The 16,550-nt window shown below is 43.5% G+C and overlaps 1 protein-coding gene across 1 annotated transcript in view; it reads right to left on the minus strand.

Annotated features, from left to right (window-relative positions):
* Positions 1 to 15,312, minus strand: part of ALG8 (ALG8 alpha-1,3-glucosyltransferase) — a 37,330-nt gene extending 22,018 nt beyond the window's left edge. Inside the window, 2 exon segments of the mRNA XM_017893533.1 lie at positions 2,568 to 2,646; positions 15,146 to 15,312. Coding sequence (XP_017749022.1) covers positions 2,568 to 2,646; positions 15,146 to 15,240 — 174 coding nt within the window. The 5' untranslated portion in view covers positions 15,241 to 15,312.
* Positions 15,313 to 16,550: the final 1,238 nt, after the last annotated feature.

Here is a 16,550-nt window from a genome sequence, read left to right on the forward strand (position 1 = left end):
CAGTGAAATGCAGTTGCACTTAAAATGTGCCCTAAATTAACAGAACAATTCCTATGTAAGACTGAACAGAACACTAAAACCTGTCTTCTAAATTATTTAACATGGTCTTCAATTTCCTTAAATAGAGTCAACTATACTTAAAGGAAATTAATTTGAAACCTGGAGCTGACAAACTTGGTTATGACATAGTTCTACTCATCTAAATAACAAATAATTCACTAACTTAGGTTCAAATTCTGCCTTAGAGACACAATTTCCCTATTTGTAAAATGAGGTATTATGAAGATTAAATGAGATAATACATATGAAACATATTTATAAACAACAAAATGGTACACAAATGCTATTATATTTTGTTTCACTAAGTTATATGATCCTGGAGAATAGAAACTATCCTTTTCATTTTGTATCCTCAGCATTTAGTAAGTGCCTGACATATTGTTTGGGATCAAATAACCATTAGTTAAATGAACAGTTGCTAATAAGTAAATGAAAACAGAAATCATATGAAAATATACAAGCTTTAGAATCGTATATTTTGTTAGATTTATGTAAGTCTCAGTTTTCTTTTTTTTTTTTTGAGACAGAGTCTTGCTCTGTTGCCCAGGCTGGAGTGCAGTGGCACGATCTTGGCTCACTGCAAGCTCCACCTCCCGGGTTCAAGCCATTCGCCTGCCTCAGCCTCTGGAGTAGCTGGGAAAACAGGCACCCGCCGCTATGCTCGGCCAACTTTTTGTAGTTTTAGTAGAGACAGGGTTTCACCATGTTAGCCAGGATGGTCTCAATCTCCTGACTTCGTGATCCACCTGCCTTGGCCTCCCTAAGTGCTGGGATTACAGGAGTGAGCCACTGTGCCCGGCCTGAGTCTCAGTTTTCGCACCTATACAACAAGGATAGTAAGATCTACCTCATGGGTTATGCTATTCCATTTTATATGTACATATAAAATACTATATATATGGTATTGAAACTCACAGAAAACTCGCACAAAATTTGCCTTAAAAAAAACTCCGTGGGCCGGGCACAGCGGCTCACACCTGTAATCTCAGCACTTCGGAAGGAAAAGGCAGGTGGATCACCTGAGGTCAGAAGTTCAAAACCAGCTTGACCAACACAGTGAAACCCTGTCTCTACTAAAAATACAAAATAATAATAATAATAATAAGCTGGGTGTGGTCGTGGGTGCCTGTAATCCCAGCTACTCAGGAGGCTAAGGCAGGAGAATCGCTTGAACCCAGGAGGCAGAGGTCGCAGTGAGCTGAGATCGTGCCATTTCACTCCAGCCTGGGTGAGAGTGAGACTTCATCTCAAAAGAAAACAAACAAACAAAAAACCAACTCCCTGTCAGCAGAGTACTGCTTTTGATCAGGAAATTTCTGGTGATGTCTCTTTTTCATAAAGTATTACACACAGTTTAGTAATTCTTACCAGAAACAAAAATACAAGCTGGGTGCAGTGGCTCACGCCTGTAATCCCAGCACTTTGGGAGGCCAAGGTGGGTGGCTCACCTGAGGTCCGGAGTTCGAGACCAGCCTGGCCAACATGGTGAAACCCCATCTCTACTAAAAATATAAAAATTAGCTGAGGCGTGGTGGTGGGCGCCTGTAGTCCCAGCTATTTGGGAGGCTGAGGCAGGAGAATCGCTTGAACCCGGGAGGCGGAGGTTGCAGTGAGTTGAGATTGTGCCACTGTACTCCAGCCTGGGTGACAGAGCGAGACTCTGTCTCAAAAAAAAGAAAAGAAAAAAAAGGAAAAGAAAAGAAATAAAATACAGGTGTAGTTTTTATAAATAATATATTCATATATAATACATATATATGAATTGTATATTACCTGATGTCTACACATCACATTTGATTATTCCTTTCCTCATAAAATCACAAAACATTAGCAACAGACAGGATCTTAGAAATAATTCACTCCAAATCCTCATGTGCCAGATGAGACACTAAGGCCCAGAGACATGAAGTATCTTTTCTCTGTGTAACTAGATAGTGGCAGAGCCAGGCCTAAGAATCCAATTCTTCCTATTTCCCAGTCCATTGTTCTTTCAAAAAGTGTGGTAGATACTATACCTCCCAATTTATAGACTGAGAAACTCATTTTGAAGGGGATTCACTAGTAGTGCAAGAGGACAGAACTGAGAAGAGATCACAGTTTTTATAAGGATTAATTAGATCTATGGTTGCAGAAAAAACTTTTTTTTTTTTTGAGACGGAATCTAACTCTGTCACCCACGCTGGAGTGCAGTGGCATGATTTCGGCTCACTGCAACCTCTGCCTCCCAGGTTCAAGCGATTCTCCTGCCTCAGCCTCCTGAGTAGCTGGGATTACAGGCACCCACCACCACGCCCAGCTAATTTTGTATTTTTAGTAGAAACGGGGTTTCACTGTGTTGGCCAGCTGGTCTCAAACCCCTGACCTCATGATCCACCCACCTCGGCCTCCCAAAGTGCTGGGATTACAAGTTTGAGCCACTGTACGCAGCCAGAAAACATTTTTAATATCAGTAATATTTACCTAGTTTATACATGAATCTTAAAAAAAAAGTGAAAATTAAAACTTACCTCATAATACCACTGTGATATTGGCAAACTGTGAGTGATAGCAAGCCAGTTGCGGTGTACTTCAAAATCTGTGGAATGGCTACTCAAAACAATTAGATGAATAAAATGAGATTTTGCAATATTTATCCATTTCTAATTCCCATAGCTATGCTTTTAAATGGACTGACATTCCCTAAGTAGTCACAGTTCACTGTCCTATAGAGACACTCTATTTGTGTTACGTATTACATTACATAATCCTTAACTTCACTTATCTGGAAGTCAGATCTTCTGGAAAGTTGTTGAGCAATCTACAAGTCAGTGAAAAGGGTTTCAGAACTATCTAAAGGGCTGACAAGAAGCCCAGACTTTTTCTTTTTCTTTTTTGAAACAGAGTCTCCTTCTGTCACCCAGGTTGGAGTGTAGTGGGCCCGTCTCAGCTCACTGCAACCACCGCCTCCTGGGTTCACACAAGTCTTCTGTCTCAGCCTCCCAAGCAGCTGAGACTACAGGTGTGTACCACCAATCCTGGCTAATTTTTAGTAGAGATGGGGTTTCGTCATGTTGGCCAGGCTGGTCTCAAACTCCTGACCTCAGGTGATCCACCTGCCTCAGTCTCCCAAAGTGCTGGGATTACAGGCGTGAGCCACTGCCCTTCATCTAGCCCAACCTTTTTCTTACAGGCGGCCCTCAGGCCTTTGCTCAGAAGTGACTTCCTCTTGCTCACAAATAATTCTAACAAAATTCGTTACCTGTATACCAACACGTAAGTTTGAGTAGGAGTTCATCTGACAGAGAAGGTGGGAAAAGATGCTTGCCTTGCCTTTCCCATTTCTCCAAATTCTCCCTCTGCCTGTCACTATATAGATCTAAGGATCACCCATCTTCAGTAAAAATGTTTTCCTTTTTGTCCACTGCCGTACTGCCCCTCCACATTTAGAACAGCACCTGACACATGGACAGGCTCAATACGTTCTTGCTGAATATCCACTCACCAAAGTCAACAATGAGTTCCACAGCAAAGCCCAATTTACGCTTTCCAATGTTTTACACAACCTTTCCACAATGACAACTTTCTCCTACCTCCAGCTAACCCCTTCTGTCTCAATCATGGTTTTCCCTTCCTATATTCACCAGGGACATGTTGATATTCCCCTAGGTTCAGTTCTTGGTCCCCTTTTTACGCAACTTATTCTGCTCTGGACAATCTTATGCAAACTTTCTGGTTCCATTGTCAATTGTATAATGATGACTCCCAAATTTTTTTTTTTTTTTTGAGACCTAGTCTCACTCCGTCGCCAGGCTGCAGTACAGTAGCGTGATCTTAGCTCACTGCAACCTCCATCTCTCCGGTTCAAGCGACTCCCCTGCCTCAGCCTCCTGAGTAGCTGGGACTACAAGCACAGGGCACCACGCCTGGCTAATTTTTTTTTTTGTATTTTAGTAGAGATGGGGTTTCACCATGTTGGCCAGGATGGTCTCGATCTCCTGACCTCGTGATCAGCCAGCCTCGGCCTCCCAAAGTGCTGGGATTACAGGCAGGAGCCACCACGCCCAGCCTACTCCCAAATTTCAATATGCAATATTGGCTTCTTTCCTAAGTTGTAGAGACAGACACCTCCAATTTCCTGTTAACAATCTCACTTGCATTTCCTATAGATTTTTCAAAATCTCCAATCAAAACTGAATTGATGACCCATCAATCTCAAGTCTAAGTATGTATACCCAACAGAAATGCATAGTATGTTCACTAAAAGACATATACTATAAGAATGTGCAAAATGGGGCCAGGCGCAGTGGCTCACGCCTATAATCCCAGCACTTTGGCAGTTCGAGGCGGGCGGATCATGAGGTCAGGAGATTGAGACCATCCTGGCTAACATGGTGAAACCCCGTCTCTACTAAAAATACAAAAATTACCCGGGCGTGGTGGCGGACACGTGTAGTCCCAGCTACTTGGGAGGCTGAGGCAGGAGAATGGCATGAAGCTGGGAGGGGAGCTTGCAGTGAGCTTAGATCGCACCACTGTACTCCAGTCTGGGCGACAGAGCGAGATTCTGTCTCAAAAAAAAAAAAAAGGAATGTTCAAAGTAAAACTATTTGCAACAGGCAAAAAGTGGAGATAATTCAAATGTCCACAAACAGCAGAATGGCTAAATAAATTGTGGTGTTTTCACACAATGGAATACTGTAAGGCAGCAGTTCTCAAAGTGTGATTCAGGAATTCGCAGGGAGACCCTTTCAGGGAGTTTGAAATATGTACTATTTTCATAATAATATTCAGATGTGATTTGTCCTACTTTCACTCATTCTCTCACAAGTATACAGTGATGTTCTAGAGGCTACATAATATGACGTCATCACTCTGATGGCCAGTGACATTTGTGCTTGTATATTCTTGTGCTTGAACCATTTAATTTGTAAAATGGTAATTATCTATTATACAGCCCACATAAACATACAGCTCTTTGTGACCCTCAATTATTTTTAAGAAGTGATTCTGACTAAAAAGTTTGAGAACCAGTGATATCTAATGATAAGAATGAAAAAACTATGGCCGGGCGCGGTGGCGCAAGCCTGTAATCCCAGCACTTTGGGAGGCCGAGACGGGCGGATCACGAGGTCAGGAGATTGAGACCATCTTGGCTAACACAGTGAAACCCCATCTCTACTAAAAAATACAAAAAACTAGCCGGGCAAGGTGGCGGGCGCCTGTAGTCCCAGCTACTCGGGAGGCTGAGGCAGGAGAATGGCGTAAACCCGGGAGGCGGAGCTTGCAGTGAGCTGAGATCCGGCCACTGCACTCCAGCCTGGGCGACAGAGCGAGACTCCGTCTCAAAAAAAAAAGAATGAAAAAACTATAATTACACAACAATGCACAAACTTAATGTTGAGTGAAAGCCAGACTCAAGAGAACAGGTTGTATGATTACATTTGTATAAAATTCAAAAACAAACAAAAAAACCCAAACAAAAATTCAAAAACAGGCAAAATTTAACCTATGCAGTTAAAAGTCAACATCAGAGGCCAGACAAGATGGCTCACACCTGTAATCCCAATACTTTGGGAGGCCAAGGCGGGTGGATCACTTGAGCTCAGGAGTTCGAGACCAGCCTGGTAACATAGTGAGACCCCATATCTACAAAAAATTTAAAAATTAGCTAGGCAAGGCGGCACACCCCTGTAGTCCCAGCTACTCAAGAGGCTGAGGTAGGAGGACTCCTCGAGGCCAAGAGGCTGAGGCTACAGTGAGCCAAGTTTGGAGCCATGGGAGACAGAGCAAGGCCTGGTCTCAAAAAGAAAAAAAGGTGAGAATATCAATACCCTTGGTGGGGTGGGGTTGCAGGGAGTGGGTAGAAAGACACACGAGGGATAATATTCTGCTTATTGATCTGTACGCTATTTACAGATGTATTCACTTTGCAAAAATTCAGTGAGCTGTACATTTATGATTTGCACTTCTGGTATTTTATACTGGATTTTGTATGGAATTGTAGGTTGAAATTTGTTTCCACTGATCTTTGCAAGCTTATTCCACTGGTTTTTAGTATAAAATGCTGATGTTGGTTAAGTCTCTTTCCTTTATGGTTTTCCCTTCATCTCTGGAAGTTTCCTGTTTCTCCTTTTCATCCATAGCAGTATGAAATGTCTAGTGATTAATGTCTTTGTGAGGGTCTTTTTTCATTAATTATGCTGAGTATGTAGTGCCTTTAGCTCTGGGAAATTTATTATTTGCTCATCTCCTCCCCTGTGTTTTTTTCCTGAAACTTTAGATGGATGCTAGATACCCTAGATTGAACTTATAATTTTTATCTTTTCTCTCATATTTTTGAAAGATTTACTCAATTTGTCCTTAATTTTGGCAATAACATTTTCTATTAACTACAGTTTCTCTGATAATTCCTGTTTCATAGCATCTGTTCTTGTTTTATAGATATGTCGTTTTTACTCTCTTTGGAGTAGCACTTACAACATCTGAGTGAGTTTGGGGACACTTTCTTTTCCTATATAGTTGTACTATATAGATTTTTTTCAGTCTCTTTTTTGGTTACTTTAGTTATTTTGTTGTTTCCTATTCAAAACTGTTGGAGCTTCACTTTTGTTGGAGTGCTGGGATTACAGGTGTGAGCCACTGCACCCATCTGTAAAAGTAATCTTAATTGCTGAAATGACACTTGAAAAAAAAAGCAAAACTAAGACTAGAGACATAATGATAAATAGCAAACAACTATTTTTTTAATTGCATTAAAAAAATCTACCATCAGCTGAGCACAGTGGTTCATGCCTATAATCCCAGTATTTTGGGAGGCCATGGTGGGCGGATAGCTTGAGGTTGGAAGTTCAAGACCAGCCTGGGCAACATAATGAGATCCCCATCTCTACAAAAAACTTAATGATTAGCTGGTATGGTGGTGTGCAACTGTAGTCCCAGCTACTCAGGAGGCTGAAGCCAGAGGATGGCTTGAGCCCAGGAATTTGAGGCTGCAGTGAGCTATGATCGTGCCACTGTACTCTAGCGTGAGTAACAGAGTTAGACCCTGTCTCTAAAATTTTTGACCACCATCTCCAGCTAATTCTTTGTATTTTTTTTGTAGAGACGGGGTTTCACTATGTTGCCCATGCTGGTCTCAAACTCCTGAGCTCAAGCAATCTGCCTGCCTTGGCCTTCCACAGTGCTGGGATTACAGGTGTGAGCCACTGCAGCCATCCCTGTCTCTAAAAATTAAAACAAACAAAAACCTACCATCTCTTACTTGTCCTATGATAGCTTCTTAAATGGAACTCCCCATCTTCACTCAGGCCCTTCATTAATCTAGCTTTCACACTGCAGTCAAAATAGTATTTCTAAATCACGAATGTCATATTTCCCTTTTAATTGACCTCTGCCCTCCGGATAAAATCTAAAGTACTTAACATAGCCTAAAAGATCTTTTTGGATCTCGCTTATTCACCTTTTCAGCCCATTTCTCACTATCCTCTCACTTGTTTTTGTCTTACTCTACATTCACCTTTTCCCTCTGCCTGCAACGCTCCATTTGAGGTAGGTTCTTTAACTCTTAACATTTCACCAGTGGCTTAGAGAAGCAGCTTGCCCTGTCATGTAGCCAGTATGTAGCAGAGCCAGATTCTAACCAGGGCTGTCTGACTCCCTAGCTATGGCTCTGAAACCACCAAATACTTCCCAAGTTAGTTGTTATTTTCTCTGCAAATCCTTCCTAACCTCAAGGCAAAATAAATCTTTAATTTGTTTTTTTCTATCTCTAATGCCACCACTCCAATTCAAGTCAGCATCTTCTCTCATGTAGACTTTCTCAAAGGGCACCTAGCCTTCGTGACTCTCCTGCCTCCTCCAATCATTTATATGGCAGCCAAAAAATATTTTATAAATGCAAATCATTTCCACTGAGTTTATACAATCAAAATCTAAATTTTTCATCCTGGCTTTTTAAGATCCGGCATGATTTGGTGCCTATCTTTCCAATTTCACTGTGCATGTTTCTGTCTCTGTTGCTTATTCCATGCCAACTACACTGGCCTTATCACAGTTGCCCAAATAGGCCAATACTTTCACACCACAGGGCCTATATTTATACAGTGTGCTCTTTCAGGTAAGTTCTACACACGTGCACACACCACAAACTCTGCATGGATGGCCCTCTCATTCATACTTTAGGCCTCCAATTAATTCAGTTCCTCAGAGACATTCTCTGACACCTAATCGAAAGTATGTCTTCCTTCTTGGTCCCAATAGGATCCTGTTGTCCTTCTTCTTCCTTTTTTTTTTTTTTTTTGACGGAGTCTTGCGCTGTCACCCAGGCTGGATGGAGTGCATTGGCACGATCTTGGCTCACTGAAAGCTCCGCCTCCCGGGTTCACACCATTCTCCTGTCTCAGCCTCCCGAGTAGCTGGGACTACACACGGCCACCACCACACCTGGCTAATTTTTTGTATTTTTAGAGAGACGGGGTTTCACCGGGTTAGCCAGGATGGTCTCGCTCTCCTGACCTCATGATCCGCCCGCCTCGGCCTCCCAAAGTGCTGGTATTACAGGCATGAGTCACCATGCCCAGCCTCTTCTTCCTAATACTTAATCCAAATTGTGGTTATGTAACTATATATTTGCATTGATTTGTTTCTGGTACTGTTATACTTACTGAACTACACACTTCACGGGGCCAGGGATCATATCTATTTTGTCCTGGCTTCTAGCCTAGCAACAATACCTGGCACATAATAAAGCAGTTAGCAAATGTTTTGTTGAACATATCTGCATTTACCCTATAGCTTCCCTCTCACATCCCAGCAGTTTCCGATTTGAGAAGCAGAGCATTAACTACAATTAAAAACATTCTTTTTAAAATATATTAAGTGTTTCATAAATTTGCTTATCCTTCTACACGGACCATGCTAAGCTTCCTGTATCATTCAATTTTAGTGCAGGCATACCTTAGAGATGTTGTGGGATCACGAGGTCAGGAGACCGAGACCATCCTGGCTAACACAGTGAAACCCCATCTCTACTAAAAATACAAAAAAAAATTAGTCAGGTGTGGTGGCGGGCACCTGCAGTCCCAGCTACTAGGGAGGCTGAGGCAGGAGAATGGCATGAACCCGGGAGGCGGAGCTTGCAGTGAGCTGAGATCATGCCACTGCACTCCAGCCTGGGCGACAAGACTCCGTCTCAAAAAAAAAATGTTTACACTATACTATAAAGTCTGCAATATTATTATGTCTAAAAAGACAGTGCACACCTTCATTTTAAAATACTTTATTGCTAAAACAAAGCTAATGATCATCTGCGCCTTTGGCAAGTCCTAATCTTTTTGCTGATGGAGAGTTTTGCCTCAATGTTGATGGCTGTTGATTGATCAGGGTTATGGGTGCTGAAGACTGGGGTGATTGTGGCAAACAGTTTTTTTTTTTTTTTTTGAGATGGAGTCTCACTCTTGTCACCCAGGCTGGAGTGCAATGGCATCATCTCGGCTCACTGTAACCTCTGCCTCCTGGGTTCAAGTGATTCTCCTGCCTCAGTCTCCTGAGTGGCTGGGATTACAGGTACCTACCACCACACCTGGCTAATTTTTGTATATTTAGTAGAGATAGGATTTCACCATGTTGGCCAGGCTGGTCTTGAACTCCTGACCTCAGGTGACCTGCCCGCCTCGGTCTCCCCAAATGCTGGAATTACAGGCATGAGCCACCGTGCCTGGCAAGACTGTGGCAATTTCTTAAAACAACAATGAAGCTTGCCACATTGATGGGCTCTTCCTTTCACAAAAGATTCCTCTAGTATGCACTGCTGTTTGATAGCATTTAACCCACAGTAAAACTTTCAAAATTGGAGTCAATCCTTCTTCTGAAACCCTGCCACGGATTATTAAGTTTATATAATATTCTAAACCCTTTGTTGTCATTTCAACAATATTCACAGCATCTTCATTAGCACAGTGCATCTCAAAAGAAACCACTTTCTCTGCTCATTCATGAGAAGCAACTCCTCATCCACTCAAGTTTTATCATGACATATCATGCAGCCATTCAATTACACGCTCAGGCTCCACTTCTAGTTCTCTTGCTATTTCCATGACATCTGTAGTTACTTCTTCTACCGAAGTCGTGAACCCCTCAAAGTCATCCACTGGAGTTGGAATCTAATTCTTCCAAACTCTTGTTAATGTTGATATCTCAACCTCCTCCCATGAATCATGAATGTTCTTAATGGCATCTAGAATGGTGTATCCTTTCCAGGTTTCAATTTACTTTGCCCAGATCCATCAGAGGAATCACTATCTATGGCAGATACAGCCTTATGAAATGTATTTCTTTTTTTTTTTTTTTTTTTGAGACGGAGTCTCGCTCTGTCGCCCAGGCCGGAGTGCAGTGGCCGGATCTCAGCTCACTGTAAGCTCCGCCTCCCCGGGTTCACGTCATTCTCCTGCCTCAGCCTCCCGGGTAGCTGGGACTACAGGCGCCCGCCACCTCGCCCGGCTAGTTTTTGTATTTTTTAGTAGAGACGGGGTTTCACCGGGTTAGCCAAGATGGTCTCGATCTCCTGACCTCGTGATCCGCCCGTCTCGGCCTCCCAAAGTGCTGGGATTACAGGCTTGAGCCACCGCACCTGGCCATGAAATGTATTTCTTAAATAACAAGACTTAAAAGTCAAAACTGATTGGGCATGGTGGCTTATGCCTATAATCCCAGCACTTTGGGAGGCCATGGCAGGCAGATCGCTTGAGCACAGGAGTTCAAGAACAGCCTGGGCAACATTGGGAAAACCCATCTCTACTAAAAATACAAAAATTAGCAGGGTATGGTAGCACACACCTTAAGTCCCAGCTACTTGGTAGGCTGAGGTAGGAGGATTGCTTGAGCCCGAAAGGTGGCGGTTGCAGTGAGCTGAAATCATGCCACTGCACTCCAGCCTGAGTGGCAGAGTGAGACCCTGTTTCAGAAAAAAAAAAAAAAAAAAAAGCAACTAGTCAACTGACTGCAGAATAGATATTACATCAGCAGGCATGAAAACAACATTAAGGCTGGGCACAGTGGCTCATGTCTATAATCCCAGAACTTTGGGAAGCAAAGGTAGGAGGATCGCTTAAGCCTAGGAATTCCAGGCTGGCCTGGGCAACGCAGTGACCCCATCTCTCCAAAAATAAATTTCAAAAAAAGGCCAGGCATGGTGCTCATGCCTGTAATCCCAGCACTCTGGGATGTCAAAGAGAGCAGATCACTTGAGGCCAGGAGTTCAAGACCAGCCTGGCCAACATGGCAAAACCCCATCTCTACTAAAAATATAAAAATTAGCAGGGCATGATGGTGTGCACCTGTAACCCCAGCTACTTGGGTGGCTGAGGCAGGAGAATTGCTTGAACCCGGGAAGCTGAGGTTGCAGTGAGCTGAGATCGTGCCACTACACTCCAGTGTGGGAAACAGAGCGAAACTCCATCTCAAAAATAAATAAATAAGAAAAGAAAAAAGAAAAATAATGGCTGGGTGTGGTGGCTCATGTCTGTAATCCTAGCACTTTGGGAGGCCAAGACAGGTGGATCACTTGAGGTCAGGAATTTGAGACCAGCCTGGGGAAGTTGGTGAAGCCCCATCTCTGCAAAAAATACAAAAAGTTAGCTGGGCATAGTGTGTGCACCTGTAGTTCAAATTACTTGGGAAGCTGAGATGGGAGGATTGTTTGAGCCCAGGAGGTAGAGGCAGCAGTGAGCTGAGATCACACCAGTGCACTCCAGCCTGACAAAGTGAAATCCTGCCTCAAAAAAGAAAAGAAAAAGGAAAAATATTGACCAATGAGGTGGCTCAGGTCTGTAATCCCAGCACTTTGGAAGGGCTCACTTGAGCCCAGGAGTTCGAGATCAGCCTGGTAACACAGTGACACCTTGTCTCTACCAAAAAGAACACAACAACAACAACAAACAAACCAAACCAAAACACACACACATAGATAGATAGATGACAGACAAATAGAGAAAAAAAATTAGCTGGGCACGGTGGCATCTGTCTTCGTTCCAGCTATTCAGGAGGCTGAGGGAGGAGGATTGCTCAAGCGCAGGAGATTAAGGCTGCAGTGCGCCATGATGGTGCCACTGTACTTCACCCTGGGAGATAAGAGCAAGACCGTGTCTCTAGAAAAAAAAAAAAATGGTTTCTGAGCAGTAGGTCTCAACAGTGGGCTTATTCAGTAAACCATGCTGTAAATAGATGTGCTGCCATCCAGGGCTTTGTGGTTCCATTTATAGTGCATAGGCAGAGTAGATTTAGCATAAGTCTTAAGGGCCATCAGATTTTCAGAACAGTAAATGAGAACTGGTTTCAACTAGATGTCCCAGATGGCATCTTCCAATGTAAGTCTGTTTCTTCTACCTTGAAAATCTATTGTTTAGTGTAGCCACCTTAATCAGTGATCTTAGCTAGATGTAGAAAACTTACTGCAGCTTCTGCATCAACACTTGCTGCTTCACCTTGTACTTTATTATGGAGATGGCTTCTTTTCTTTCTTTTTTTTGAGATGGAGTTTCGCTCTTGTTGTCCAGGCTGGAGTGCAATAGTGCGATCTCAGCTCACTGCAACCTCCGGGTTCAAGTGATTCTCCTGCCTCAGCCTCCCGAGTAGCTGGGATTACAGGCACGCTCCACCACACCCGGCTAATTTTGTATTTTTAGTAGAGACGGGGTTTCTCCATGTTGGTCCTCTGGTGATCCGCCCGTCTTGGCCTCCCAAAGTGCTAGGATTATAGGCATGAGCCACCGTGCCCAGTCGATGGCTTCTTTTCTTAAACCTCATGAACCCACCTCTGCTAGCTTCCAACTTTTCTTCTGCAACTTCCTTACCTCCCTTAGGCTTCAAAGAATTGAAGCGTTAGGGCCTTGATGTGGATAAGGTTTTGGTTAAGGGAATGTTATGGCTGGTTTGATCTATCCAGACCACTAAAATGTTCTCCATATCATCAAGATTGTTTCACTTTCTTATCACTTGTGTATTCACTGGAGTAGCACTTTTAGTTTCCTTCAAGAACTTTTCCTCTGCACTCACAATTTGGCTGTTTGGCACAATGGGCCTAACTTTCAGCCTGTCTTGGCTTTCAGGATGCCTTCCTCATCAAGCTCAATCATTTCGAGCTTTTGATTTAAAGTCACAGATATGTGACTCTTCCTCTCACTTGAAAACTTAGAGGCCACTGTAGGGCTATTAATTGGCCTAACTTTATTATTGTATCTCAGTCAATAGGGAGGCCTGAGGACAGGGAGAGAGATGGTGGAGCAGCTGGTTGTTAGAGCAGTCGGAACACACAGCATTTATTAAATTCACCATAGTGTTGCCCCAAAGCAATCAGAATAGTAATATCAAAGATCACTGATTACAGATCATCATAACAAATATAATAATGAAAAAGTGTGAAATATTTCAAGATTTACCAAAATGTTACACAGACACAAAATGAGCACATGATGTTAGAAAAATGGCGTTGATAGAGTTGCTCAATGGAGAGTTACCACAGCCTTCAATTTGTAAAAAAAAAAAAAAAAAAAATGAAAATGCAGTATCTGTGAAGTGCAATAAAGCAAAGTGCAAAAAATGAGGTATTCCTGTACATGTGCTGCCAAAGTGAGTGCTATATACATTCTTAACCTGGACCAAGAGCAGTATTCAAAATAACAAATCTGGCCAGGCATGGTGGCTCACGCCTGTAATCCCAACATTATGGGAGGCTGAGGCAGGTGGACCACTTGAGGTCAGGAGTTTGAGACCAGCCCCCGGCCATCATGGTGAAACCCCGTCTCTACTAAAAATACAAAAATTAGCCTGGCGCAGTGGTGCACGCCTGTAAGCCCAGGTACTCAGGAGGCTGAGGCAGGAGAATCATTTGAACCCAGGAGGCAGAGGTTGCAGTAAGCTGAGATCGTGCCACTGCACTCCAGCCTGGGTGACAAGGTGGGACAAGCCTGTCTCAAAAACAAAATAATTAACAAACAAACAAACAAAAAAACAACTCTGAGGATACATTTCTAGCCTGAGGCAACTAAAGCAAGAAATATCTTCTTAATGCACAGACCTACAGTTAATCATTTTACTGAATCTACATACACATTCCACTTATATGATTACATATACACATCAGTATGGACTTACATTCAATACATATGACTCTCCCATACTCAACAAGAAATCACCAAGAGCCTGAATCAAAGGATACCAATAAAACAAACCCTAAACTAGGAAGTGGGAGGGAAAGGAGAAAAGGGATGAGGGAGAAAAAGAAAAAAGAGGAAGGATGAAGGGAGGGTGGAAGCTAATATTAACAAATATTGAGTACCTACTGTATACACACCACCATTTGATGGTTGCTTCTTGGTTTCCATGCTTTCAGTCTTGGCCCTACATCCATTTTTTACACAGCAGTCTAACTGTGGTCTTCGAAACCCTGTGTTATCTGTCCCCTGCGCACCCCACCCTGTGCCACTCCTCTTCCTCAATGCTCTGCAGCCACAAGAGGCACTTTGTGTTCCTAGAATGCTCTGACTTCTTTCCTGACACAGGGCCATTGAACTTACTCTTTACTATGCCTGAACTGCTTTCCACATCACTTATTCTTTTTCATTTTTTGAATTTCAACTCAAACATCACCTTCTAAAGGAGTGGCGCCCAGCCACTTAGTAACCCTCTATTTCCTTTATCACAATCTGAAACGTTCCTGTTTGTCTAGTTCCACCCACCAACTTCGAGGGCAAGGACCAGTAATGTCTTGCTCACCACCGCATCTCCCGGGAGTTAGAAGGGTACCTGGCACCTCAGGCACCTGTTAATACTGGCTGAATGACTCTTAAATGCATATTAAGGATGAGGACCCTGAGGTTCAGAAACATTAAAGTGACTTGTTCCAAATCCGACAGCGCCAGGTCTGAACCTAGCCAGCTGAGGCTAAGTCAAGTAACAAACGGCGAAACGGAAAGCTTAGCAAAGGCAGGATAGCGACAAACACGACCTGAAGTTCCTTCTCTTTATACCTAGGGATATCCATACCTCTCTCTCCCGCCCTGACCGACCGCGGGGCCTCCCCGCCCAGCCCCTGGCCGTGCGAGTCCCTTACTAGGTGGGGATGAGAAGGCATTTGAGGAGAGTCACCCCGAGCGCCAAAGCCGAAAACCAATTGCCAGTACCCGCGGCAATTGTGAGCGCCGCCATTGTAGCGGCACCGCACGCTTCCTACCAACTTGATCCACATCCGGGATCCCGCGCATGCGGAGAAGGCCCTCTGAAGCGGAGCCCGCGAGCTGCGCGCATGCGGCGAGCCGCGCAGCCAGTCAGAGGACTGCTCAGCTATTTAAACCTCCCGCCCACTTTTTCTTTACAGCCGCGTTTCACCCCGGGCAGGAAGGGTTTTTGCATTGGCCTTTGTACCCACTTTTAAGTTTTATCGTCTAGTTCATACTTGCATAGAAAGAGTGGTCGTTTGGTCTGGGTCATCACTGTGTAGTATTGGGGATACTTAGGTGAGAAAAAAAAAAAACGCTAGAGACGTGCACGCACTAGTGGAGAAGCCAGGATTGTTGCCCCAGAGTTACAGTAGATAAAAGTACCATAGAGCACTGCGGGTGCTCCTAACCTGGATGCCTGCACCGGAGTATTAAATCCAGCTAGAGAATGGCATGTGCAAAGATACAGAGGTGAGAAACATTGTTTTTAGAACTCTGAGCGAGGCTCTTGGCTCAGCTCCTCCTTGAGCGGAACCCATTCTGGAAGCAGGGTAGAGGCTAGTCCTAACGCTTAATGTACAAATAACCTACGGTTCATGTTAAAATTCAGATTCTGATTCAGTAGTCCCAACGAAGTCGCAGATTTCGTAAAGACTGAGGCACATGCAATGGAATTAGACTTGTCTCATTATTTTACTGTGTGATCTTGGACAAATTCTCTAAACCTCAGTTTCTTTTTTTATTTTTATTATTATTGTTTTTTTGAAAATAGATAAAAATGGTTTCTGGCCGGACCCGGTGCTCACGCCTGTAATCCCAACACTGGGAGGCCGAGGCGGGCGAATCACCCGAGTTCAGGAGTTTGAGATCAGCCTGGCCAACATTTAATTTAAAAATTTTTTAAAAATTAGCGTAGCATGGTGGCGGGCGCCTGTAATTCCACTTACTCAAGAGGCTGAAGCTAGAGAATCGCTTGAACCTGGGAGGCAGAGGTTGCAGTGAGCTGAGATGGCGCCATTGCACTCCAGCCTGGGAGACCAGAGCGAAACTCCGTCTCAAAAAAAGTTTCAGCCTCATAAAGTGGTTGTGAGGATTAAATAAGGATGCATGTAAATTGCCTGATATGATTCCAGGACAGAATAAATGCCCAATAATGTGTCAGATCAGTTAATTATCTTGCTGAAAGATGCACAACAAGTAGGTGACAGTGTCACCTCCCTAATATGAGTTTATGCCCTCCCACAGCTTCAACCACCGCCCATGTGAATATGATGCACAGATTTATAGCTTAGCTTCCTC

The sequence above is a fragment of the Rhinopithecus bieti genome, unplaced genomic scaffold (assembly GCF_001698545.2).
Source record: "Rhinopithecus bieti isolate Rb0 unplaced genomic scaffold, ASM169854v2 scaffold_23868, whole genome shotgun sequence".
NCBI lineage: Eukaryota > Metazoa > Chordata > Mammalia > Primates > Cercopithecidae > Rhinopithecus > Rhinopithecus bieti.